The sequence below is a fragment of the Trematomus bernacchii genome, unplaced genomic scaffold, assembly GCF_902827165.1.
Source record: "Trematomus bernacchii unplaced genomic scaffold, fTreBer1.1, whole genome shotgun sequence".
Lineage (NCBI taxonomy): Eukaryota > Metazoa > Chordata > Actinopteri > Perciformes > Nototheniidae > Trematomus > Trematomus bernacchii.
Genome location: NW_022987648.1, coordinates 12,268,786 through 12,296,136, shown reverse-complemented (window position 1 = coordinate 12,296,136; position 27,351 = coordinate 12,268,786). Strand labels below are relative to the sequence as shown.

Here is a 27,351-nt window from a genome sequence, read left to right as displayed (position 1 = left end):
GCTCCGTTGTAGCTTTAGCCGTCGATATGCTAGCAGGGTGGCTAACAACATGGTGGATATTTGTTCCCTCGGATCTCGGTTCTCTTCCTCTCGTCACTGCCTCATGCGTGTCTGTCTGCCGAGGCGTCCCCGGGGGAATGTCGAAGTCTCCGTTGATTCCTCGGTCTCCGCTGTCTCCATGGTCTCTGTTGTCGTCGCGTAGTTGTTGCTGTAGCGGAAGAGATGCTAGTTGTGATGCTAGTTGTGATGCTAGCTCCTCGAGCCTGCAGGAATGGCTTCTTGTCTGCACCGGGCCCGGATTCAGATGGATGTCTCCCGCTAACAATAAGACCAAGACGATCATACTTCTTCGGTCTAGTTTGCCTGACGGGGGTAAGTACTTTCGCGTCGGGTTTGCAGTTAATAATGCATGAATGCTTGCACTTCCAAAAGCGAGGTGTTTCCTTTCCCAGCCGTTGAGAAGGTAAAAGTCATTGTGGTTCATTTTATCCCTGCTTTCACTACTCTCCTTCTCTAAGTGATGTTGCCTCATTGATGAGTTGAGGTAGGAGTCCATAATCCATATTGTCAGGAGGATGAAATATGTAAAAAATCGTGAGGAATAACCTCCAAAGCGGGAGCTCTCGAAAATGCGACCACTCATAGCGAAACCGGAAGGTTACCGGAAGATTACTCACAAAGTACACAGTAAAGTACTTCCTTTTATTTCTGGTAGCAGTCAACTAGTACCGAGTCCAACAGTATCAGTTTTATTCAGAACGTATGGTAAAAAATATTTGTATCACTCATTGAATATAGCAGGAAAGAAAATGAAGAGCAGCTGATTGACCGAGTGCAGAATCGCTGTATAGTTTAAATCTCCTTAGTTACAATGTTGTCTATTTTAGACAAAGGCTTATTATATGTACAGCCCTAAGAACATTCATTTTCTGGGCTCAATATGTGTCTTGGCTGTTTTCGTTGTGATCGCTAAATTCAGATGCTGGATCGCTAGAAACACCGCTGTCATGATCAGGCTGGCAAGAGCTGTTCCATGCTCTGCTCAACCTCCCGCCTTCCCAATGGACTCAGTAGTGCCCCCTGCTGCCGTGGAGCATGTGTGAGTGAGCATGTGTGAGTGTGTATGAGCACTGTCACTACCCGATCCGTTCACCTGCCCGATCGGTACTGCGCATGTGCGAGATGGTCCGCCATATTGGACAACTCCGTACGGCAACCCAACTAGGACACTTGACACAGTGGCTTTTGGCAAAGCACACAAAAAAAAACTCAAAAAACCGAGAGAGATGAGTTATTGTTATTACAACGTGACTTCACTATTATTTAACAACTATTTCTATTGGGTTCTTTTATTTGGGGTTAAGTACATTGTCAGAATAAGTGAGAAATGGATTTAACTTCTGTTAGACAGCTATCATACTGAATAAATATTTATGCAAAAACGTATGGCATAATAATGTATATCTAATTACATTTAAAAATGTATGGCATTAATAATGTATATCTAATTACATTAACTGTGAATGTCTTTCATTTTATTTAAAATGAACAATTACATACAACATTTTCCATAAAAAAGTTGATTCAAGAACAAATCTCTGTTATTAGATCAGTACTTTTCTTATATGACTATTATTGCTAAATTTGAAAGGTCTTTACCAGCTTTGGAATTATATATATATATATATAGCACCTTCTGCCATCCCATCTCTACTGACAATCATTAACACTTAGATTTTATGATATCGTAAGCATCGTCAGTGATTGACTTGAACACTGAGAATGTATTTATTAACTTCAGACATTTTCATATACAAATGTGATCATACACCAACACACTTTTTAGAGATACACATTTTTCACACACAACGCACAACCATTTACTAAATTAAACCATATCCCATCATAATACGAGCAAATAAAAAGGCACAACAATAAATATATTATGTGTGTGTGTGTGTGTGTGTGTGTGTGGGGGGGGGGGGGGGGGGTTGTTAAGATCCAGGTCCAATGGGGGCAGAGGGGAGAGGTGGGTTCAGCATCCTACAGGAAATGTAATTTGCATGTAATATTATTTATTAATATGGAATAATTTAACTGGAGTTTGTTATCCTTTAATTTTGCTTGATTAATTATATTGCAGGTTGTGGGTAACAGCCAGTCCATGGTAGCAGCACGGGAACAGCTTATTCCTCTGAACTTGTGTGCTTTCCGTTCAAAAACTGCAGGAACCCTAAACACAGACACAACCCCCTTCCCTTTGTGGTGTATCACAATGCACAATCTCAACTATTGTAAACACGATAATAAGTAGAGCAATCCTTCCTCAAAGTAAATCTTGTCTTCCAGTATTTTTCACGAGTCCAGTATAGTATTTAACTAGACCAAGGTAGCAAGAACTAGTTTATCTTTGTTTTATATATAATTCCAAAGCTGGTAAAGACCTTTCAAATTTAGCAATAATAGTCATATAAGAAAAGTACTGATCTAATAACAGAGATTTGTTCTTGAATCAACTTTTTTATGGAAAATGTTGTATGTAATTGTTCATTTTAAATAAAATGAAAGACATTCACAGTTAATGTAATTAGATATACATTATTAATGCCATACATTTTTAAATGTAATTAGATATACATTATTATGCCATACGTTTTTGCATAAATATTTATTCAGTATGATAGCTGTCTAACAGAAGTTAAATCCATTTCTCACTTATTCTGACAATGTACTTAACCCCAAATAAAAGAACCCAATAGAAATAGTTGTTAAATAATAGTGAAGTCACGTTGTAATAACAATAACTCATCTCTCTCGGTTTTTTGAGGTTTTTTTTTGTGTGCTTTGCCAAAAGCCACTGTGTCAAGTGTCCTAGTTGGGTTGCCGTACGGAGTTGTCCAATATGGCGGACCATCTCGCACATGCGCAGTACCGATCGGGCAGGTGAACGGATCGGGTAGTGACAAGCACAACCACGGCGGAATATTACTGCCAAAAGTCACGTGACTCAGTCACGTGACTTTTGGCAGTAATATTCCAGTCACGTGACTTTTGGCAGTAATATTCCGCCGTGAGAAGAAAAAGTTTTGTACTTGTAAAAAAAAGTTTTGTAGTTGTAAAACAAAGTGTTGTAGTTGTAAAACAAATTTGTGCACTTGTAAAAAAAAGTTTTGTAGTTGTAAAACAAAGTGTTGTAGTTGTAAAACAAATAAAAAAAGTTGTGTACTTGTAAAACCTAAGCTGAATTTGTCTCTGAAACATGATTTATTAGAAAAATGTTATGTGTTTGTTTGATAGATACGTTTTTTCTTTGCAAAACTAAATTCATTAGTTTGTAGATGGTGTTTTGTATTTGCAAACCACATTGTGTTTGTTAGTGAATCATAAGGCATTTGTAAAACCTGTTTAGTTTGTTTGTGGAGTTATGGCAGGAAATTAGCTCCATAAACACACGTCACCAAGATGGCCGTCACTACTGTCTTGTCAACAAAACGATTGACTATCCTCACTATCACCACAATGAAACACGTCCTGAAGAATGTCATGCAAAGCTGCCTGCCTGCCTTCCTTTGATTCTCTCTGAACTGCCTGGTCGTTTTAATGTTTAATGTCAACCATTTGTGCAGATAGCATGAAGTAGAGAAGATCGCCGATGCTAACGTTTGCGTTAGCATTTCTCCCCCGGGCTTAAATGGTGTATTATAGAATGATCACACCGGTGACAGTACTATTCAAAGGGTTACACGAAATATGACTACTACTCTTACTGTTTAACATTTTGGGTTACTTAATGTTACTTCATGTTAAGGCTAATAAAAATGACAAGGCTGTAATGCTAACTAACGTGCTAGCTACTAGCTAGGTAGCTAACTTGATCAAGCCACTCCTGGTCCTTTCATCAGACGGGAAGCAAAAGAACGAGCAAGACCCATTGCTGGTATAATAACAACCTGGTACTAAGCACACAGGCATCTTGTTAAAGTTATCTTATCTTAGCCAGCGCCATATAGATAGATTATATCTATATTGCGCTGATCTTAGGTATACTCTGGGATTTGTAGTCTTTCTAGTTACGTATTTTTCATAGTCTTATATTTCAACAGTTTTACGACAAACTGTGACTTTTTTGACATGGAAATTATTTTTTAAGATTGACAAACATCATATGTGTAATTCATGGCACAATTCAAACGGGATCGAAAGATACGTTTTCTCTCCCCATTGACTTCAATGCATAATTTTTCCGAAATAAGGTCCCATTACCCGGAAGTAGGTGGGCGTGACTTCGCCACTCTATATCAGTCTGTTCTTCTTCTCTGTCTTTCGGTTGTTGCCTATTTTGAATGACGAATACACACTACCGCCGCCTGCTGGTAAGGAGAGTTATTGCCACTCACGCATGCGCAGTTCGTACGTGCTCGGCTGAAGTCTTTGCGGTGTGTTCCAGTGCGACACATGGCCAAGACGCAGGAGAACTCGTCGATGGAACTGTCGGTGTCGGTGTCGGCGAGTTCTCTGGTGACTGCCTGGTGTGTCAGGGCCTTTACAAAGCTGACTCATTTCAATTTTTCGGCAGTTTCGATACATTGGTTTAAGTCTTACTTATCGAACAGAAAACAGTGTGTTTTGGTCAACGGTGCCGGAAAAAGACTGAAATAATCACATCCTGTCTCTCAAAAGCTTTGGACAAGGTTCAACACTGACTGAACAACATTTGCTTACAGTTAAATGTAAAAAAAACAGTATGCATGATGTTCAGTAAACGACCAGTCAAAATCGAAGGATCCAATGTGTTTTTAAACGGAGCAGAAATAGAAGTCTCCCAGTTTAAGTATCTTGGAGTCATATTGGACTCGAAATTGACTTTTAAGAAATATATTAAGAAAGTATCCAATACCATTAAATGCAACTTGCTAAATTTTAAACAAATTAGACCTTTCTTAACTGCCAATGCTGCAAAGTCATACCTCCACTGTATGATTCTATCCCACATTGAATACTGTTTTACAAACTGGTCGTTTGCTTGTGCCACAAACCTGAAACCGATAAATGCACTTTAATACAGGGGTATCCTTTCTTGCACTTTATGTAGCTCTTTTATCTTTTCTTGCACTTTATATGTCGTAGCTGCTACATTGTACTGCCATGTGGTAAATAGTTGTATACTGTATGCTGCTCATGCTCTTTCTGCATATCATGTATTTATTTTTGCTATGTATAGATGTCATCATCTTAAATGTTGTATGTGAGGGACTACGGATGGAAATGAGCTCAAAGCTAAAATCCGGCATATTTACATTTGAAGCATTATTTGTTTAAAGTGTTCATCAATGTGCATTGTCCCTGTTCAAATAAACGATTAAATAAATAAATAAGACTTTAGTTACACCTGGAGTAAATTCACAACCAGTATACAAAGTTATTAAAACTAGCTGCACATTTACCAGCTTTGATAACACTTTAATGCATCAATAATTATAATCAAAACATATAATATTATTCTTTATGTATATTTTGATGCTAATACTTGTAAACGTTTACTTTAGTAACATTTTGATCGCAGGACTTTTACTTTTCCTAAAGAATAAGATCTGAGTACTTCTTCCACCTCTGACTATCAATTACATAAGTCATAAACTCGTATGTGATATATAAATACTACCAGTTCGCGAATTGACATGCCCCCCCCTCGGCTGCCGTAATTACTACCGGAATACAAACAGTTGCTTGTTGCCTTGGTAACGCCGTCACGGACAAACTTCTACCAACTTTTCCAGACTTGTTTGCGGTGTTTTTATAACTAAAATGGAGTGAAAGCAATCTTATTCTATCTTTACTGTTGGTAGTTTGAAATAAGGTAAGGACACGTAAGTCCCTTAGACCAACTGTGTTATATTTAGCATGCTTTTTGGTCTGTGTAGCAACTGTTTTAGCTTTCCCTGTGTTAGCTATCTTAATAGCTCTATTAACGTTCATTTCAAAACACTAGCAACCTAGTTTAAGGTGTAACGTTAGCAATGTTTTAGCTTTAGTTAAACTTTTAAGGTGATAATGTAATTATTAACTCGACTGTAAGAAAACAGAAACCCTTATACTGTAACCACCAGGCATCCACCAGAAACTCACATGTGTATTTTCTATTTTGTAAATGTCAAGCTAGCTGAATGCTCTCTGTCTTCCTCAGCCATGTTAGCTGAGGCTCGGGTTCCTGACCCCTTCACTCCAGGAAAACCGTGGAAGCCCCCCACCGCTGGGAAGGATAAAGTAAAAACTTAAAAAAGAAAAGAAAGAGCGTATCATAAATAATAACTAGTCCGTTTTTCCTGTGTACTAATGTGTTTGAATAGTTTTATCCAGACACATTTTACCAATTAAATTACCAGGCTTTAAAAACATAAATACGTCAAGTAAATCAACACCATAGACTTTATTATCAGTGACTTTACAATGACTTTTTGGGTCACAATTTGTGATCCAAATTTGAACAGATGGCATCAGATGACTACCAGAATAAAAGAAAAATGCTTGATGATTTGATAACAGTAATCTTAGTAAAATACAGAAAATGTATATCCAATGGTCTAAGAATAACAATAGGACAATCATACAAAGCACTTTACCCAGCTCTTCTCAGGTCTGTACAGAAATGATAAATAAAAAAACAGTTTCAATAGAAACAGCTTATCATCAATGAATAATATGTGGTCTGCTTTTCCTGTGTTCCAATATGTTAAGCTTTGTTTTTAATCCCTCCTTAAATAAGCAAAATGGTCCATGATCAACAACAGCCTATACCTAAATCTGTTGTGCATTTTAAAGCCTGGTTCTCTGCCTATTTATTTAAACATTTACCTATGAGGATTAACAACCTGCTATTCAAGAGGCAATGGCAGAGAGAATGCCCCATACAAACCCTTCATCATATATAATACAATTAACATAGGCCTAAATCCTGAAACAGTTGCACTGGTGGACACAGAACTGAAATACATTTGACCTAATTTTTGTATTCTTTATCAGTTGCTCTGACATAATGACACACAATGATGTTCAGTAAGCATTTTGATTTAGAACTGGTCAATCACATACTTTAATGTTAGCAAAACAAAATTGAGTGTGGGTTTTTCAAGATGTAGATATCAGATTTGAAAATATCCATTCAAACCCTGCAAAAAATTAAATAAAAAATATTTTGAATAATTTCTTATGTAGGTTGTCTTCGGCAATTTCTTTGAAAAATATTGATCTGTGTCTGCTCTCAAAACACGTCTTTTGCAACGCCTCACCCAACAGGATCCAGGGAGTCACAAAATGCAGCGGGTTGGAAGGTACCAGCGACAAGAATCCAGCCAAAGCAGCTCCGTCTTGGGGCTGGAAATGAAGCCAGAGCTGGTCTGGGAGGACTGGGACCTGGGAAGAGAGTTCACCAAAACATTAGTGTTAAAGAATGTTCATATCAGGCTTCAGAAGCTACACGTCAGGTATTCAAAAACACACACCAGTATGCATACACTCATATAGGTATTCTCATATACACCCTCACACGATCTGGGTTATTTTCCATGCATTTACTTGCACGATTGTGTTAATTGCACCATTGTCTTGCACAATTTGTATGTCTTTTGTATGTTGCACTGAGCTTGGGATTGACGCTGTAGATATTGTGCATATGACATGATTATCCAATGGCTTTTATATCCTATCTTTCCCCCCTCACAGACCTCCAGTGTCCAAGTTTTTCACCACCTTGGTTCCCCATACCATCGTTATTAGCCCAGGGACTTCTTTCTCTGTGCCAATCAGCTTTAGACCACTCAAGAGGGTAACCCATCACAATCTTATACATAATTGTTAGGAATAATTGTAGTCATTTACCCCAGGGCTTACAAACTTGGGCTATCTTACTATTAGAAATGGTCAGATATAACTCAAAGTAAAATTCTAGATCTAGACCATCTTTTTTTAATGATGAAGTTGTGTATACATGATGACACCACAAGAAGTACATTTGGCTGAAATAGATGATTAATTGTATCAATATAATATTGATATGACACAATCTACCTCTCTTGTTTCATGTGTTGTGTTTGTGTTTCTTTCCTACTGCCCTGCATAGTGTGAGTATGAGGACAGCATTGATTTTGAAAGTAAAGATGGCAGCAGCTTCCAAGTATGCCTCCGTGCCACCATTCCCTGCTGTGCCCTGGAGCTGCCTGACTCTGTGCTGCTGCCACCCTGTGCTGTCGGAAACACGTCATATACCACTTTCCTTCTCAAAAATGTCAGGTATGAAACCAATGTGAAGAAGAAAAAATAATGAATACAAGTTTTAAATAAATGTATTTGAATCTAATATTTGTGTGTGCTTTTCTTCTTCCCACAGTAAACTCCAAACATGGTTCGAGTTGGATTGCACAGAACCGTTCCAGCTAAGCCCCGAGCAGGGGGTGTTGAAGCCCGGTCAGGAGTGTAACATCATGGTGGAGTTCCAACCACAAGAGGCCCTGGTGTACCAGCAACAGGTCGACTGCAGGTTTGGAGAAGAAGGGGACGAAGGGGACAAGGCAGAGAGCTGCTGCAATGTTCTGCTGCAGGGACTAGGTACTGTATGAACTGAGACAGGGCAAATTGAGATGAATTACCCAGAGAAAGATTACCAATGAAATTGTCAGGCTTTATAAACATAGGCGATCACGTATACGAGTACCACAGACAATATGATATCTAAACAATTGTATAGGTTGTTGTGCATGTATATGGTCTGCAAGCGCTGAAATCCCATTTGTATCCTGCGACATAGTGACATCACTACAGTACGTAACACCCACACTTCTATTGGCTAGCAGTCCAACACATTGTACATGATAGGGGGCGGGACATCTCGAAGCGGTTGACCGATCACAACAGAGCCAGTCAGCTAACCAATCAGAGCAGATTGGGCTCTGGTTTCTGACAGAGGGTGAAAAGAGGTGCTGCAGCACAGGCAGTATGAGAAAAATAAAGAGCTTTTTGAACATATGTGAACATTTCACAGTAGACCAAATATGAACCTGAAAATGAAAATAATAGGACCCTTTAAATCTATATCATCTAACAATGAATGATATGATCCTTGCTCAAGAAGTTAACCATATTAAACGATTAAACATGCTCTAAACTTGATTGCTGGTTTGTAACCTTAGTTATATTAGTAAAGTTAGAAAAACATATCCAATGGTCTAAAAATGACTGATAGGATCTTCAAACAAAGCACTTTAGCTACTTTTTACCAAGCTTTTCTCTTGTCTGTACAATGCAAATCTTAGAAGAGATGTCAGTCTTGATATACTGACATTATGTGGATTGAACCATATGGCAACAGGCTATATATTATTGTCAGAGAAACTTTGTTAAAGAAAGCGATGAACCAATACTCTCTGACTTGTTCTTGTTTTTTCTTTCAGCTAAATTCCCATTTCTTCACCTGAAAAGTCCAGGAACCAAGGATGAAAAAGAACAGTATCATCCAGAGCTGCACTTTGGCTCTGTTGCTGTCGGCAAAAGTTTACAGAAACACGTCGACATCTTCAACCCCTCCCATGTGAGTAGTACGCAAAGATTCACCAAAGCAAATCAGTGACACTCCCTCTAATCACTCTTTTTGCCCCTTCTCCTACAGGTGACTGCACGATTCTCTCTTTTATTTCTGTCCAATGGGTTGCCCCTGCAGAGGTCAGAGTTCAGCTGTGATGTGACCCAGGGCGAGGTGGCGCCCGGTGGATCGCTACGGGCTACAGTCACCTATACTCCTGCTGTGGTGGATAGAGTCTCTGTGGATTACTTATCTCTAAAATATAGAGGGTTGGAGAATGTGACGCAACTCAAAATGACGGGAAACTGTTTAGGTAGGGGACACACAGAAACACACTCTTATAGTCTATTGGGTAAAACTACAGTTATTGTGTATAAGAAGTATTTCTCTTTGTAACTAGGTCCCAATGTGTCCCTGTCCTCCTCTGTGGTGGACTTTGGCTGTGTTGAGGAAGGAGGAGCAGTTGTACAGACATTGGAGCTGCTTAATTCCTCACACGTTGAAGCTCTCTTCCAATGGGACTTGGACTGCAGTGGGAACAGTGTGTTCAGCTTCCAGCCAGCGTGTGGCGCTGTTCGCCCCCATAGCTGCACCACCCTAAGGGCGGTCTATAGGCCCAGGCAGACCATTGCTCACCACAGGAGAGTGGCATGTCTCATACTGCACAGGGTAGGAGCCAATATGCAGCTCACATTTAAACATCATCAATATTCATGATTTCTTCCTCATAACTCTTACTTCCCTTTCAGCAGCCAAATGTTTTTAAGCTATGCAACTCAGCATTATTATCCTATTAATAGTAATACACCACTGTATGTATGTAATAAACATGTTGCATAAGGTGGTACATTCTGCAATTTTGCACTTCTAATGTCTATATGAATATTTGTAATCTTTATTTTTTTTCTTCGTTTATGGGTCATGATACTTTAACATTTTGTTTTTGAATATATTTATATGTTTATTCTATTTTATTTTATCTCTTTATTTCACATATAAATACATTTAATTTTTTATTAATCTTTTTTTTTTTTTTTTGTATCTTTCATTTTATTTTATTCCAAAATGGAGCAACTGTCCTGAAACAAGATATCCCCAAGGATAAATAAGTGTTCTGATTCTGATTCTCTTCTCGCTGTAGGAGCCCTTGTTCCTGGACCTGATTGGTACCTGTCACTCAGAGCTGCATCAGCCAGCCGTACTGAAGCCTGAGCACCTGGTTCTCTACAAGCTGCACTGGTACCGCAGACACGACCCGGCAGACACTCCCAGTGCCATGCTGCAGAATCAGGATGCAAGCATGGACCACCAGGAACTTCTCTCCCCTGCAGTGGAGGTGAGGTATCACAAAGAGAAGCAACCTGCTGATTGTTCTAGATTAAAATAAATAAATAATCAATTTCACCAAAGAATTGGCAAAATTGGGTTTCATGACAGTTGCTCTCTTAAAAATATAATAACATATTATTATATAAACCCAAGAAGTTAAGTAAAAATGTGCTTTTAAAAGGTAGAATAAAATAAAACTCAATCAAACTATTTATATGCACTAAATAAAATATGCAATATAAAAACGGGAAAAGAACATTTAAATGACAATATTAGCATAAAAAAAAGATTTAACAACAATGATATCAACATAAGACTTTAAAATAATAAATAAGTAAAAATGTGCAATGAAAAGATCAAAATACATTAAAATAACACGAATATACACCCAAAGAATTATTGCAAAAATGTGCATTAAAATGTAATGTAAATCAGATTAGAAATAATTTTTATAAAAATAAGATGTTAAACTACATATGTGCACTATATGACAACAATACGTAAAAGTATGTAGTTTACAAAAATATGCAGTCATAGGTTTTCAATTGTGTATTTGAATATGTAATTTTGTATCAGTCTCTCCAGAAGCCAGACAGTGCTGGTGTTGTGTCCAGAGATCCCATGGAGGAATATTACCAATCCTGCTTGGGCTGCATGGACCCCCTCCCTTCCAGCTCTACTGCATCGCCCCCACATGTATCTGTGATGCCCAGAGAGCTACTGTTTACCCACAAAACCTCCTCCTCTGTGTCTACTTCATCCACCTCCTCTCAGTTTGTCTCCATCACAAACCACACCAGGGGGAAACTCAGGTATCTGTGTTATTTTGTCATGGAAGAAAACTCGACTACAATATCTGTTTTCTTGTTAAATCTGATATTTGTTTCACACTATTCCGCTCTAGCCTGGTGTGGACTGCTGGAGAAGACTCTCCGTTCTCTGTCTCTCCCTCATCATGTGACCTGCCTCCTCTGAAGTCCACCTCATTCAGGGTCACCTACAACCCCAAGCAGCCGAGCACTCTGCACGGAGCTCAACTTGAATGCTTTGCATACTATAAGGTAAGGTTGTTTGATAATCAAGGGATGTCTTTCTTCTTTGAAAAAACAGCTCACATGTTTGTCCACTCAAAATGAGTCATCCTGTCTACGGAAAAGGATAAGGGCCACATGTGAAAACATTTTTGACATTTGACCAAAAGTGAATATTGTACTTTAAACTGAGAAAATACGTTATTTTTTCCCAAAATTCTGAATGTTCTCTCAGAATTCTCAGTTTAATCTCGGCACACAAAAAAAAAAATAACTCACATTTTCTTCCGCATGTGACCCTACTCCTCTGCCGTAGATAGGGGACTCATTTTGAATGGACAAACAAGAAATGTTTATTCTGAGAATAAAGTCAGAATTCTGAGAAAACATTAATTTTTTCTCAGTTTAAAGTTTAAAATTCACTTTTTTTTCTCCAGAATTAGGACTTTATTCTCCATATCCTGACTTTGATATCAGAATTTTGACTTTAATCCCAGATCTAAAATTAAAAATCACTTTTGTTCCGATCTCCAATTTTTCTCTCCTCTCTTCGGTACTTGTCTGTTGAACGTAACGCTATAAAAGAATATCATGACTGCTGTACCTTAGCCATAAATGTTACCTTTGCTTTTCTTGAGTTTGTATCTTCATGGTTGAATGCACATGTTCATCTATTGTCTTCTTTCTCTGGTCCTGCAGGACAATCCTCCCCTAGAGGAGCGACTGCTGTGCCCCCCCTGGTGTGTGACTGTCAGAGTCATAGGCCACTCCTTTCAGCCGGGCAAAGAGCATTTCATCCCCAACTGCTCTCTGACGCCTTGTCAAGTGGTAAGCACGAGAATATCACAAACGTTACGACATGTCATTCTCTCTTTTTCTGAATCTCTCACTCATTTTATAGTGTCTTTCGCTCAATAAACAGAAAATAAATCAAGATGATATTTCTGCTTTATAGTTTCTTTAGTTCTTTTTTTTGGTTGTATCTGACTCCGGACCTTACAATAACCTTGACCAATTTGTATATCAATATTATATTCACATTATACCTCATTGCATTTCACTTTTTACAAAAGCTGGTACTGCCTTTCATATTTGGAAAATGAATATATAGCATCCTATGTATATATATATTTGGAGTAGATTGGTCTATTGTAGTGTATATCCAAACTTATTTTTTGTGTATTCTTTCAGATATATATCTGTCTACTGTTGATATGTATATTTGTACTGTTCATGTTTATTTCTTATTTTAAACTCATGTGCAATGCCTTGTTAACATGCTGCTGTAACAAAACAATCTCCCAATTTTTGATTAATAAAGTAAATATAATGTAGTCTAATCTAATAACATTTAATCTATTCTAATCTAATCTTGTTTAATCCAATGTATCGTTTCAATACAAAGGTCCTGTTATAATAAAACTGTCTTTAAAACCTTTGCAAATGCCATTTTCCCATGGAAGTACACTAACATACTATACTTTGGTAACTGTCATTTTTTTTTTCTTCAAGGCCTTTCCAACACTCAGTGTTCTTTCCTACCGAACGGTGCTCCTCCAGAATTGTGGAGACCTGCCCCTCACCTTCTGTCTGGACCCCAGCTCAAACCCCGCCTTGTCAGAATACGTATCTGTAGTTCCGACCTGTGGTTTCATCCCACCTGGGAACCACCAAATCCTAACCCTCAGAACAACTCCCACAGAAGAAAGTCCCAAAATGAGGCTCAGTTGGCCCATTCAGCTTAATGCGGCCAACCACACAGAGGTACTCTACACTGCACAGGATAAAAGAGGACAAGGGGAAAAACATTGTGACCATTTTTCAGGATCATTTTTATTGTTGTATTGGCCACGAAAGGCTAAAATGGACCACTAAGATTAGTTCTAAAGGGGCCCTATTATGCTAAGTTTCAGGTTCATATTTGTATTGTGTGCCTCCACTCCGACATGTTTCCATGCTTTAATGTTCAAAAAGTGCTCTATTTTGCTCATACTGCCTGTGCTGCAGCACCTCTTTTCACCCTCTGTCTATAACCAGAGCCCAGTCTGCTCTGATTGGTTAGCTGGCCGGCTCTGTTGTGATTGGTCAACCTCTTAAAAGGTGTCCTACCCCATTCGCCTATCCTGTACAATGTGTCGGAGTGCTAGCCAGTAGAAGCGAGTGTTTATTGAGGTATGCTCACATACACAATATTCACTTATGTCTTTTGGCTAGAAACGTTTTTGTCTCTGCAACATAATAATAATAATATATTTTATTTAAAGAGTGCTTTTAAAGGTAATCAAAGACACACAGATCCAGGTTAAAATGTATCAAAACATAATTAAAAAAACACACTTTTAATATAAAAATTAAAATGATCCTAGCAACAACAACACAAAGTTCCCATCTGTTGATGAGATGAAACACCTCGATTTTCCTTGCAAAACTATTTTGTTCACCTGTACTTAAGTCACACAGGAAAGTAAACATGTTACACAGGTGATTTCATCTGTGCATCTGTCTCTGTGTCCCTTTAGGACCTGAACGTTGTCCTTTGGGTGGATAAGGTGAGTGTGTCTCTGAAAGAAGGCAACAGTTTATATTTCCAGCCTACAGTGGTGGGCTCTCGAATACAGCGCACCGTTGACATACGAAATCTCAGCAGCCTACCTCTACGGTTTGTGGCCATAACGGTTGTTTTTCCTGTGACATTTTTGTAATTTTTCAGAGTCTAATTGTAGTCTGGGGCATCATTAATCTTTTCTACAGCTGGCTCTCTGTGATTGTCCTTTCATGATAGATTCCAGTGGAGCATTCCAGAGCCAGACCAGGAGCTTATCTCTGTTGAACCAGATGCTGGAGAACTGCATCCCAATGAGAAATCAGTGAGAAACTGAATCAGACATACAATTATGCAAGAAGAGACTGTGTAACTGATTTTCTTTGGGGATAATATGTTTTTTTTTACGTCCACCCGGAAGATTTTGACATCCTCCTGGAATTTTTTAAGAGGCCCTTTTTATTCTCATTTTCAGGTTCATATTTGTATTTTGTCCCTCGACTGTGACATGTTTACATGCTTTAATGTTCAAAAAGGTCTTTATTTTTCTCATACTGCCTGTGCTGCAGCACCTCTTTTCACCCTCTGTCTGAAACCAGAGCCCAGTCTGCTCTGATCATTGGCTGGCCGGCTCTGTTGTGATTGGTCAACCACTTACAGACGTGCCGCCCCTTAGCCTATAATATACAATGTGTTAGAGCGCAAACCAATAGAAGTGCAAGTGTTACATAGTGATGTCACTATGTCACAGAAGTAAACAAAGGAGTCCAATGGAGGTGTTTCAGGCAGGGGGGGGAGTGTGTGGGAAACTCCATCTGGAGGGAACTCTGGGATTTTAGTCTTTGCAGACCATTGACATGCACAGAAACCTATATAACACACTTCAGGAAAGGGAAAACCCCCAAAACATAATAGGGCCCCTTTAAATACGCTCACATTGTTCCTATTTTGTAATTTTGTTATGTTCTTTAATGTATACACATTACATCTTTTGCATGTCTGTCCGTCCTGGGTGAATGATCGCTCCTGTGTTGCTCTCTCAAAGATTTCCTTTTAATTCTCTCCATCAATGTTTTTTTTTTGGGGGGAGTGTTTCCCTATTCGCTGCAAGGTTATATTAACATAGGGTATTGTATGCTGTGTACACACTGTAAAGCCTCCTGAAACAAATTTGAAATATGTAATATTGTGCTTTATAAATGACATTTGATTGATTGATTGTTTTTAACTGTGAATTTACAGGTCCAGACATGGTCCTTCAGCCCACTGGAAGAAAAAACATACACACTGAAACCCACTTTCACCTTCTGGTCAATGCAGACTACTGGATGTAACAAGTCACAACTTACCCTTGTAGTGGTGGGGACGGGCTCAAAAGGCTTCATAGAGGTGGGACTGTCAATGTGGTTGGGCGTTTCTGTGCGTGTGTTTGGGTGTATGCATGTACTGGAACTGTATGTGCATTTTCAAGAAATAGCCGTAAAAAGCCGTGTGTATTTCTCTTCCTCCACAGGCAGAGAAAGCTGTTCTGGATGTTGGGGAGGCTCTGGTTGGAAGCTACCGGTCGATTCAGGTTCCTCTGGTGAACAACAGCCCCTGTACCGTCTCCTTTTGTCTCTCTGTGCAGCAGACGCTTCTGGACGAGGAACCTAGTTATGACCCCGAGACTGAGCCAAATGGTATTCTATTTCGTGATGGGTTTGCTGTTCTTCCCTTAATGTATTTACATGATATTGATCAGCTCTCAGCATGTGTAATGGTCAGTAGGGAAAATTAATGGTGTCAATTCAATATTTCCCTCCATTAAGGTAACTTGCAAGTAAAAATGTGATCAGTTGGTGAAGTCTCATTCGTTTCATCTTGTTTGTTTTGACTTGAGAGGATTTGCCATGCTTATCTTTTTAAGTTGTTTGTATGTTGTTGTAAAACTCATTTTGGCCACAATAGCTGATTTGCACCACCAAGATTTAAAGTATTTATGTTTTCTTTCATGTAAATGTCAAGCTCTCAATGCACTTCAAACACACAGTACATAATGTATGCTAAAAAGTTATGTAGTATTACTGTCATGTATCTTTTTTTTTTCTATAAATATATTTTTATCAGTGCTAATCCCAAGCTTTTAGTCCCATTCAGATCATGGCTTACTAGAGCACTTAAGCCTCTTGTGAGTTTAAATAAGTATAACAAAAATAACACTTGATCTGACAGATGTAAAACAGTGCCGAAGTAAAATTACCCTGGCAAAACACACATAAAAAAGACTATGAGCGAGTGATGAGAGTGAAATGAATAACACATACAGGTGTAGTAGTTGGAACAGTGCTGTATCTAGCTGTGTCCTGTCTGCCCTTTAGCCCTGAAGCTGGACTGTGCAATGGGAACCATCGCTTCACGCTCCAAGATGCTGCTCCGATCCACCGTCAGGCTAAACAGACGAGCCCAGTACCTGTGGACCATCAGCTACCAGACGCTGAACGCCATTGGTAGATGAGAAGAAATCAGTTTTAAATGATTTGCTGCTGCCTTTTATTAAATTGTACTGCACTGTTACTTTTATTCCATTTTCATTTCATCTTTTACCTGTTAAATTCAATTTGAGCTTGTTTTGATTTGTATCGGAATATCATTTTTTTATGTGTTTTAATACACTTTGAATTGCCTTAGAAACCTGCCTATACTTGCCATTTCATTTTATATTACGTGACACTTATTGCTCCTTTCTGTTCTATATCTTCTCAGGTTTGGCTTCATCCCCTCTTCAAGCTGTGTGTGAAGTGCGAGCTAAGGGTGTGTTTCCCACTCTGCGGGTGATTGATGTGTGCAGTGGTGGCAGTGTGAGCAGACTCAGCAAGGGGCACCTCTGGAAACTATTCTCACTGGACCGCCTCAATGAGCTCATGCTGTCCAACCCCTGCCCCGCTGAACTCACTCACAGAACGCCTATCAGACACAGGTGAGGAAAAGCATTATGGCTCTCAATGTAAGACCTTAATACGTGAAGAAAAATAACACTTCCTCCCAGAAAAGCTCACCACTGTATGAACACATAATGCTCACAATTTGATATCGGCAGCAAGTATAGAACCATACGAGCTAAGCTTTGGAAAAATAACATGACTTGTCATCATGTTACTGTACAATAAAGTAAAAAACCCTCTGATTTCTCTTACCAGTTTGTCATGCATTTCTTTATTACAACACCAGACCTGTATTTGTTTTATTTCTCCCCTAAAATACAAGTATACACTAGTATTTTAAACTCGTGATTTCTTATGATTTATTTAATATTATTGGTGTGAGTAACACAATTACATTTTTAATTTTTAATTGATTGAATCCACTTAAAATAATATGTAAATTCTCATTTAAACATTGTATTTTAAAAAGAAATTAAGACCTTGATCGATTTCTGTTGACACCTAGTGGCAACAACTGTTGTTAAAGGAAGATAAAATACTCTTCCCACTGCCAGCTAATTAAGACACACACATGAGCAACTGGTACTCAAGACATTAACAAGATATAGTTCTTAACTAAGTAGTTCTTAAAGATGAGGAAACAAATAATTCAACGTGATGGAAATGTCTGTTTTAAAAGGTGTCTACAGTGGCTTTTTGAGACTTGAAAATGTATATAATGTATGAATAATTGTATTGTTTATTATAACAAAACAAAATGCAATCACACCTGAATTCTACTTTGACAAGATATGTCCTGTATTTACATTGTTAGGATGTGGTGTGTTCATGATGTGTCTTCTCTTCCTGCCTCTAGTGTGAGCAGTTCTCCTTCCATCTTCACCAACGCCATGTTGGATTTCAACTTCAGTGCCACTCCTCTAAATTCAGAGCCCTCAGTGTTTGGGTTGATGTTTCACAACCCTGGCTCCATCCCTGTAGACTGGTGGGTAAAAAGCTGACTCTAGAGAATACAGTCAATTGAAGGCTAAGATAACTGCATTTAGCATTCTATTTAAGATCTCATACATTGCTCACAGCTAAACATGTGGCTTGATTTTAAACTTTAATGTCTACTGAATGTTCTCTTTTCAATATTAGGGCATTCTTGTTTCCAGAGGACCAACAGATAGAGTTGGAGTACTGGGCAGAGACCGGAGAGTTCAGCAGCACTGAAATGTACCAGATGAAGGTCAGACCAGTCCCTTCCAGAAGGGTTTTAAATATAAAATAATATCAAAATATGTTATTTTTGATAAAGATACAGACAGAAAGTAAGCACACATACTATATGTTCATCTCACCGACAGGTTCAAAACAACAAACTGTTCAGCATTACTCCTCGTTCTGGGACTTTACTTCCTGGCCAGCAGAGGGCGGTGAGCTTCACCTACAGGTCAGAGATTATTTCACCATACAGGAGGATCATTTCAGACAATTTGCTGACATTTGCAAGGGTTAGAATTGTTTAAAAGCAGATAACACTAATAAGTGGTCCCACAATAATAAAAAGTTGGTCCTTTGCAGCCATCTCTTCGCTGGTATGGATCGATTTCCTGTCGTGTTCAAACTCTCTTATGGCAGAGAGATCTTGGTGAGGCAAAAATCCATATAGTGACACAAGGCTCATTTTTAATCAAGTCTAACTTTGTTTGATATTTGATGTTGACTTCACGTCCATGGCTTGTGGTTCTGTGTGCAGGTGAACTTTCAGGGGGTGACGGTGGAGAGAGACAGACCCTTTCTTCACTTTGCCTCCAAGCGACATGTCTTCACTTCTGTAACTATTGGAGACTGTACTCCTCCAAAACAGGTGTGTGTTTCATTTCTCTAACATCCAACAAAGCCTAGAAGGAGTGAACTTTTCAAAGTGAGCTGAAATGTTTGCACTCCAACTTAGAGTATAATATTCCATATAAGAACTCAGTGAAACATCTTCATACAGCATCTCTGTATAGTATACAGAGATGCTGTATGAAAAACCAATGTGAGTTTGGAAAATTGCACAATATAAATCTATTCTAGTAGACCTCAACAATGGAATTATGATCAGTAGAAATGGCCATGACATGGGACCTTTAAGAAAACATTAGTTATTAATCCTGTTAAGAATGGTAGTAGTGCAACCACCAACGCTAGAACAATATTTCCTTAACAAAAAAAGAAATAACCTGCCATAATTTATTCCCCCCACCTGTTTTCCAGATTAAAAAAAATGAACCTTAAAAAATTATTAAAGGAACTTTATTTTGTTACACATGTTTTTGTTATCATTCTGACCTTAGCTTCTCTGAAAGACTGGAAAAAAACAGGGTGACTTTGTATACCTTTGTTTGGCCTCCAGGTGTATAAAATACACAATCGCGGTGCAGTGCCGGTCCATTATACGGTGGGCACGGCCGTGTTGTTACAGCTGCAGGAGGACAACTTTAACCATCCAGTGCTGTGCTGCCTCAATCCAGAGGGACAGGTCCGTCCTGGAGAGACGGCCATGCTGGGATGGATCTTCTCTCCATTGGAGGCCAAGATGTACCACGTAAGGATGGAGCCATAATCTGCAGTCCTGCTGCCGCCCTCTTACCACTGCTTTTCAGACAACTGGTTTGGGCTGCTCCTACAAAAGGCAACATGTGTCTCTATATTGTAGGTGTAGCTTTATCATCAAGCTCATAGCAATGTAGAACCTCTCGTTACTCCACTTTATATATCACCATCATCGTGTAATATGTTTTATAATTTTTTTATAATCCCCTTTAATATTACTAATATTTATATGAATTTTTTTTCATTTTCATTTGTATAGGTTTGATAACAATTTTATTATTTTTTAAGCAATATTTATTTGTATATAGTATATATTTTTTCTGTTTGTCTTTCCTTCATGTCAGTATTATGTTGAAAAAAAAGCACATGTTGGACAAAACAAAGTCAAAAAAGAAGTACAAAAAAATACACTCATGTCACTAAACAGCAACAGAAATGTGTATACTTTTGTAAAAAGAAACGATAAACAATTTTTTTTAATTCAGAATAATGACATATACCATTGCATTTATACCTAAGTAGCTAATTGTCCAATCTGTGTAATATCTTACTGTGTAATAACAGGTGGATATTCCGATCCACGTGGAGGACGGGGATTCCACGCTTGTGAAGTTTGAGGGATGTGGTTTGGATTCTCCCACTCTCATCTCCAAAATCCCATCTCACTGCAATGATATGAAGGCATCTGAACCCTGTGTCCAGAAAGGGCCTTTCCCGGGACAGGTGGGAGCTGTTCTTGACTACTATCATGCTATTTTTAGGCAATAGCATAGGTCTCAGATATATAAAAATATATAAAAAACATGTCTATGAAGTGTTTTGCTCAAAATACCAAACAGATCACCCATTCTAGCCATGCCTCATATCCCTCTATTTCACTTCCTGTTACAAAAGTGCTGATTTTGGGTATAAAGCTTTAAAAAAAAAAAAAATTGATAACAAATAAAAAAGGAGGGGGCTGAGCTCATGCGGGACCAGGCAGCGACTGTCTAAACTAAATACTGCCGGGATGAAACGACATATCATGGATTATCAAGGATTATTTCTGAAACAGTATGGAGCTCAAAGGCTTTCTCTCTTGCCGGTTATACCACAAGGTGAGTTCCTTTTTATTTCCAGCTTCTTCACACACATGCTCTCCAGTACAGGTTAGCTCTGAGTGTTAGCGATGCTAATGTAAACACCGACCATATTACGTCCAAAACAGTTGGGCATTGTTTCTGATGGCAATTTTCTGGCAATTTTCTGATCGTGCCGTGGGTCCACATTTCCGATATTACGTCATATCGGACGTACCCCCATTTTTAGAGATGTGGGTACAGAGGAAAAGAGAGAGGGTTTTATTTTCTGACGCTGCGTGAGTTCCCCGACACACCGGCAGAGGTGGGAGTAAGTCCTACATGTGCAAGTCATGAGCAAGTCTCAAGTCTTGACCTACAAGTATCAAGCAAGTCCCAAGTCACTGTGGTGAGAGTCAAGCAAGTCAAGTCAAGTCATTGCTCAGATCAAGTCAAGTCATACACAATTCTGATGAATAAGCCCAGTTTCCGCATTTAAATCAGTTAAAAGACAGTGGTTATGAAAATGGATTCAACCCACACTATGATCTTCATTACATACACAGTTAATCATTTGAAATCTAATTTAGACCGATGACAATCATATCAGATTCATATTAACCCTAGAACTGCAGACAATATAGCTAGGACTCAATCAAAAAGTCTGTTCAAAAAGGCAGAATTCCAGGTAAGAAAATCATATATGGCATTTGCCATTACACATATTTAATTTAAATTTCTGTTAACACTAGAACCGCCAACAGCGTCAGCACCTACATAGATATCATTTTCAAATCATTTAATTTGTTCCTCTTCATAATTTCCTTATAAACTAAGTAGGACGATTTAAAACTCAGTTAATTGGGTTAATTTAGAAATTGCTTCAGTTTATCATCATAACAGATCAAAAAGTTCAGATTCATTTTACAATAAATCAAGTTATGATGCACTTCTACAAACAAAAACAACATAATTAAAACATTTAAACAAACTACTAAAAGTAGATGAACTACATTATTCAAATAAGTTGTACAAGTAACATTCGGAGAATAACACAGGGGAAATAAACGAGGATTCGCTGGTCCTACTCTCGCTTATAGCGAGCTTAAGTATTCGATACGTGAGAGAGAGTGAGATGAGAGAGAGTGATCGTTCTATGATATCTATCTTACGAGATAGACCTTCATGGAGATCTCTCTTCTCTCATCTATCTTCATCTTCTCGATCTCTGCTCTCTCTCTTCTACCTCGCTATCTCCTATCTCTCTCTCTCTCTTCCTCTCTCTCTCTCATCTCGCTCTCTCTCTCCTCTCTCTCTTCTCTCTCTCTCTCTCTCTCCTACAGCCCGTCAGTATCAGGGTTAGTACAAATGAATCCCTTGGCGGTTCTAGTGTTAATTTACCGTTTTGTCTTCTCTTTGCAATGCTTAATCGATTTGAAACGAAGTCTAATGTAGCTTAAACTTAACGTTAGCTTTCTAGCTAACACAACACATTCACGCACTTTCTCTGTGGGTTTTTTTGTAGTGACGAATGAAGTTGGATGTTGTGGTGGTCGTGTCACTGATCTTTATGCTGCAGACCCTGCATACCGCTGTTCTCTTCTTATTAGCGTCATCGACAACATAATCCTTGAATCCAAACTTCACTATTTTTGGAGTAACGCTAGCCGCTGCCATGTTAACTGACACTCCTGCCGTCTCGTGGGTTGCCAGGTTTTTGCGCACGGCGCTATAATCACCCAATCACGTTTTTCGAAAAAACTAAACGTAATATCTCACTACAAAAACAAACGCAAATATTTAATTTTAAACAGTCAAGTCCTTTCAAGTCATCTGTCTCAAGCATAAGTCAAGTCTCAAGTCATGAATACCAAGTCAAAGTCAAGTCAAGTCTTTTATCAATGTTAGTCAAGCAAGTCTCAAGTAAAAAAATATGCGACTCGAGCCTGACTCGAGTCAAGTCATGTGACTCGAGTCCCCACCTCTGCACACCGGGCACACATATATATGTATAAAAGACATCAAAAAGTGCATTTTGCATGATAGGTCCCCTTTAAATCATAATTCAACTTGCATTTGTTCAGTCTACAGTCTACTCTACTCCCTATTTGAAGCTGTATGCATTCCTCTCTATGTGTCTGTGCGTAGGTGGTCTTCCTGTCAGAGGACAGTGTCTCTCTCGGTGACATCACTGTGTGCTCACAATCCTCAAGAATCCTCTTCCTGACCAATGTGTCCCACACAGACACTGTCCATTATACATGGGAGCTGCAGAGCAATAAGCAGGTACTGGAAGATGTACATGTACACTGTGAATTTATATATATATACAGTATATTATTGTGTAATACTGTTTAACTCCTCCCTCAGAACTACAGGCAGTCAACATAGACTCTAGTTATTTCACCATTAGCAATTAAACCCTCTTTAGAATAATTAATTAATCATTAACATCTTTATTAGTACTGATACTGCACTGCATATGTTGTAGTATACACATTATTATATATTAACTGTTAATATAAATAAAATGTCTTTCTATTTTATTCTATTTACAAAAAAAATGAAATGAAGACGTTTTACCTACATATACATATTTTTGTCTTTTTTTTTTATTGTTAAAACCAATTTCCCATCTGGAGGAATAAAGTATTCTGATAATATAATAATATATCGTATCTTTGTATGTACATTTGAACATTTTGAACATGAAACATGCATGTCCTCCCTCTTTTTGTCAGACTTTCTTTCAAAATCAGCGAAAACGAGATATTGCAAGTCTTTGATTCTCCCAATTTCTTAAAATATTTGTATCTTTGGCTTTTTAAAAACAAAAAGAGTGATGAAACAATGATTTGTCATTTGCATGACCCATACCACCTTAAACTAGAATTTTCCGGTATGAGAGTGGTGATATTGTTTACGTTTGAAAATGTGTTTTCTGTTGTGCCAGGCAGTGCAGATCCATCCAGAGCGAGGGACTCTGTGTCCAGGGGAGAGTGCGCCTTGTGGTGTCACCTTCACCTCCACTGACTACCCTGCTGTTTATCAGCTGGATATCATCTGTCAGGTACCACAGCAGTGCTAGTGTAGATTTAAAGCAGCATCAAGTGTGTGTTTTTTTTTTTAAACCTGGTGAATTCAAATCCATTTTCCAATTTCATTTCAATCCTGGTTTGGCAGAGTATTTTTAGAAGTTACTTTTTTCTAAATTAGGAATGATATGCGTTTTTTCTTCTTTTCTCCAGGTTTTTCAGGAAGCCGTTCTGACTCGGTATTACGATGCTTTACAGCATTTGGAGGAAGAGAAAAAGAGACAGCGGGATGAATTCACTATCACGGATAAGATTATTAAAGACAGTTATGGAGTTCTGATAGATAAGGTGCTTCCTCACATCCAAAGGCATATTGTTGACAGACATGCTAAAGGCTTCTGCCACACATTCATCCTTTGTCTTGTTACAGGAACCTGTAGCAGCTCCAGTAAGAAAAGGGCCGCCACTCAGGAAATACAAGGTGCTCCTCGTTTGTTGTCAATTTGTTTATTTGTAAATATTTAATTGATTTATACTTAATTGTATTCTATTTTAATTAATTAAAAATAATATAATATTCGTTTTTTGATAGGGACAGTGTACATTGATAAACATTGGTGTTCATGTGCCAAAGTTACCCAAGAAGCTTTTTTTCCTAGACAGATGTCTATTATTATAATATTTGAAAAATATATATAAGTCATTTAAAACATGGAACATAAAGCCTCACAGCACAGTAAATGTCAAATAAAATAAATATATAAAAAAAGTGTATATAATACACATATATATATATACAGTATATATATATATGTGTATTAAACATAAGAAACAAATGAATTCTGAGAAGTCAAATTAAGAATATTAAAAAAAAATGACAAACTGTAGAATACAGATATTTATATCATATAAATTATATTATATAAACATAAGAAGTTAAAGTAAAATGTCCAATAAAAGAAGATATAATCAAATATTTATATAAACACTATATGTCCAAATGTCCACATTGTACTCCAATATTTCTGGGATTCAGATGCTCTTTTTGCAGCTTTACTAAAGAACGTAATTTTAAAATGTATCAAATTAATTCATAAAGCCTTCCCTTTGATCCCTCCAGACTCTTCCTCCTATCTGTGCCAGTGCTGCTTGTGAAACAGTGGGGGGGATATGTACCAAGATAACAAGAGCTGAGAAGCGAGCGCAGCGAGAAAAGGGAAACGTTTGGAGGTGCCCTGAACCCCCCCTGCCGGCTCTGCTGCATCTGGGGGTGACTGCACGCTCACACGGGCTTCTGGAGTACCGTGCACACTTTCCTGACCAGTCCAGTGACTTCAGGTAACGCATTCAGACTGAGACAGACTGGACTTTAATACATATTTTATAAGGGAATTGTTGTTATACATATGTTGATATCATAACGTCCTTTTCCATGTTAGTAATCACTTAAGTAGAAGTTAAAAAACTGAAGTTAAGTGACTTTGATATCTGTGCTGTTTTCCCAAGATGCCTCCAGTCAGTCAATCCCCGGCAACCTGAGAGCACTTCCCTCCATGCTGGGCGGGGTTCACAGAGAAAAGGCCCCGATAGAGACGTCACCATGCGCATACTCACCTCTCTGCTCAGGTAACGTGCACACAGACACCCAGATACATGCAGTGAAGACAACATATATATATACACACTGACCTCTGCACTGCAGTGAGGAACTTTTTTGATATCAAGCAGAATCAGAATACTTTATTTATCCCAGATGACGTCGGGTTCTGTGACAATTGCAAAAAATAAAGAAATGAGAATACAAATATACAGTCAAGTGAGAGCCAGTAAGGACTTGGACGATATAAAAACGTTATTTTGGGTCAGGATAAAACAAAATCTAAGCAAGTTGATTGTTGTAGAATTTTAAAATGAGAATTTGGAATTAATAAAGTATATCTTATCTTAAAGTACATCTTGTGACATGATTTTTGATCACCTTATACGTTTTTAACAAAATGAAAAAAAACGTGTCTATCTGTGACACAATACAGTTATTTGTTTTTTTAACTTAATCTAATCAACTAATTCCAGTATGGTTTAGTTTTATTTTAACAGTTTTGTGTGTATTTTGGTAGAGTTCATATTGTAAGCCGAAGTTAGTTAGCAAAGATAATAATGACATGAAATGTTCATATCAAACCCTTGCCTTTGTGTATTTGTGTTAATTAGGGATGGGCTACTTATAAAAATTACTTATTGCGACAATTGCCGTTGCAATATGAAATGTTTTTTTAACACATATTTGACCAAATATTGTGCTTTCTGTGATTTGAATATTAAGTCCTTATTCCAATTTGTTAAAAAGTCCATAACTGGTGCATCCATAGAGCTAAGGTCTCCCCCTTTTCTTCTCCAGGGGAATACTTGATGACCCAGCCTTCTCGCAGTCTCTGATAAGTATGGAATCGAAGCCCATCACCTACCAGCCTCGAAAACCTGGTCCCTCCTTATCTCCGTCCTCCCTCCCTTCCTCCTCCTCTTCTTACCCTGCACCCCAAGCACAACTTCTGTCCAGTGGGACCCAGGGAGAGGAAGATCAGCTCAGCCCAGTGGATGGTGAGGGGACACCACACCCTGAACATGTGCCTGCTGACGTGAGTGAAGAGGTTCTGCTGAACACGCTCCAGAATCTGATGATGGAAGCTGTCGGAGGAGAGCTCATCCTCACAGCGCACCCCCGCACGGTTATGTTGCCCCCAGTTTCCACCAGGTGAAGACACAGTGTTAACACACTAACACCAGCTTTGGCTGAGTTACCACCCTCCTCTTTTTGTTGCATTAGTCAGATATAACCAAATGTCTAACATGTGTGTGTTCCATCAGAACCAGGACGCCCAATGCCGTGGCCGAGGAGGAGAAAGAAGATTTCATAAAGTGAGCAGCAGTTAATAAATTATGTTTATAAAGATGTTACCAAATGTTTGGGCATTATTAAAGGAGATTCAAAATCTCCTACCCTTGTCTTCAAGCACAAATGGCAAGTTAATGAGAAACATTAAAACTTCATACTTTAAGTAGGATGCATTTGTGTGACATTTTGCAACATTGTTAAATGACATCTGCATGTAGTTTTACATTGATTTTAAAACTTGAAGAAGATAAATAAGAAAGTATACTGTTTAAGCTTAGGGCATAAGAAAACATAAACAAAAGGAAAACAGTATATTTACAGTGTTGTCTTCGTCTGACATCATTAATCGTATTACACACAACCAATACCAGAACATTTGGACAGAACA

The 27,351-nt window shown here is 38.3% G+C and overlaps 1 protein-coding gene across 1 annotated transcript; it reads left to right on the top strand.

The window, feature by feature from the left end:
- Nucleotides 1-7,306: 7,306 nt before the first annotated feature.
- On the top strand, nucleotides 7,307-27,019 carry cfap65 (cilia and flagella associated protein 65). Its single transcript, XM_034134431.1, has 33 exons — nucleotides 7,307-7,481; nucleotides 7,720-7,822; nucleotides 8,117-8,286; nucleotides 8,384-8,601; nucleotides 9,444-9,580; nucleotides 9,659-9,884; nucleotides 9,972-10,240; nucleotides 10,713-10,907; nucleotides 11,477-11,712; nucleotides 11,805-11,961; nucleotides 12,631-12,759; nucleotides 13,444-13,695; nucleotides 14,451-14,590; nucleotides 14,714-14,798; nucleotides 15,716-15,862; nucleotides 15,987-16,152; nucleotides 16,831-16,959; nucleotides 17,216-17,429; nucleotides 18,251-18,379; nucleotides 18,535-18,625; nucleotides 18,744-18,829; nucleotides 18,961-19,027; nucleotides 19,136-19,246; nucleotides 19,778-19,969; nucleotides 20,542-20,700; nucleotides 23,184-23,321; nucleotides 23,989-24,105; nucleotides 24,284-24,418; nucleotides 24,501-24,551; nucleotides 25,191-25,408; nucleotides 25,577-25,696; nucleotides 26,469-26,822; nucleotides 26,936-27,019. Exons 1-33 carry the CDS (start codon nucleotides 7,312-7,314, stop codon nucleotides 26,988-26,990), a joined length of 5,166 nt encoding a protein of 1,721 aa, XP_033990322.1. The 5' UTR covers nucleotides 7,307-7,311; the 3' UTR covers nucleotides 26,991-27,019.
- The last annotated feature ends 332 nt before the right edge of the window (nucleotides 27,020-27,351 follow it).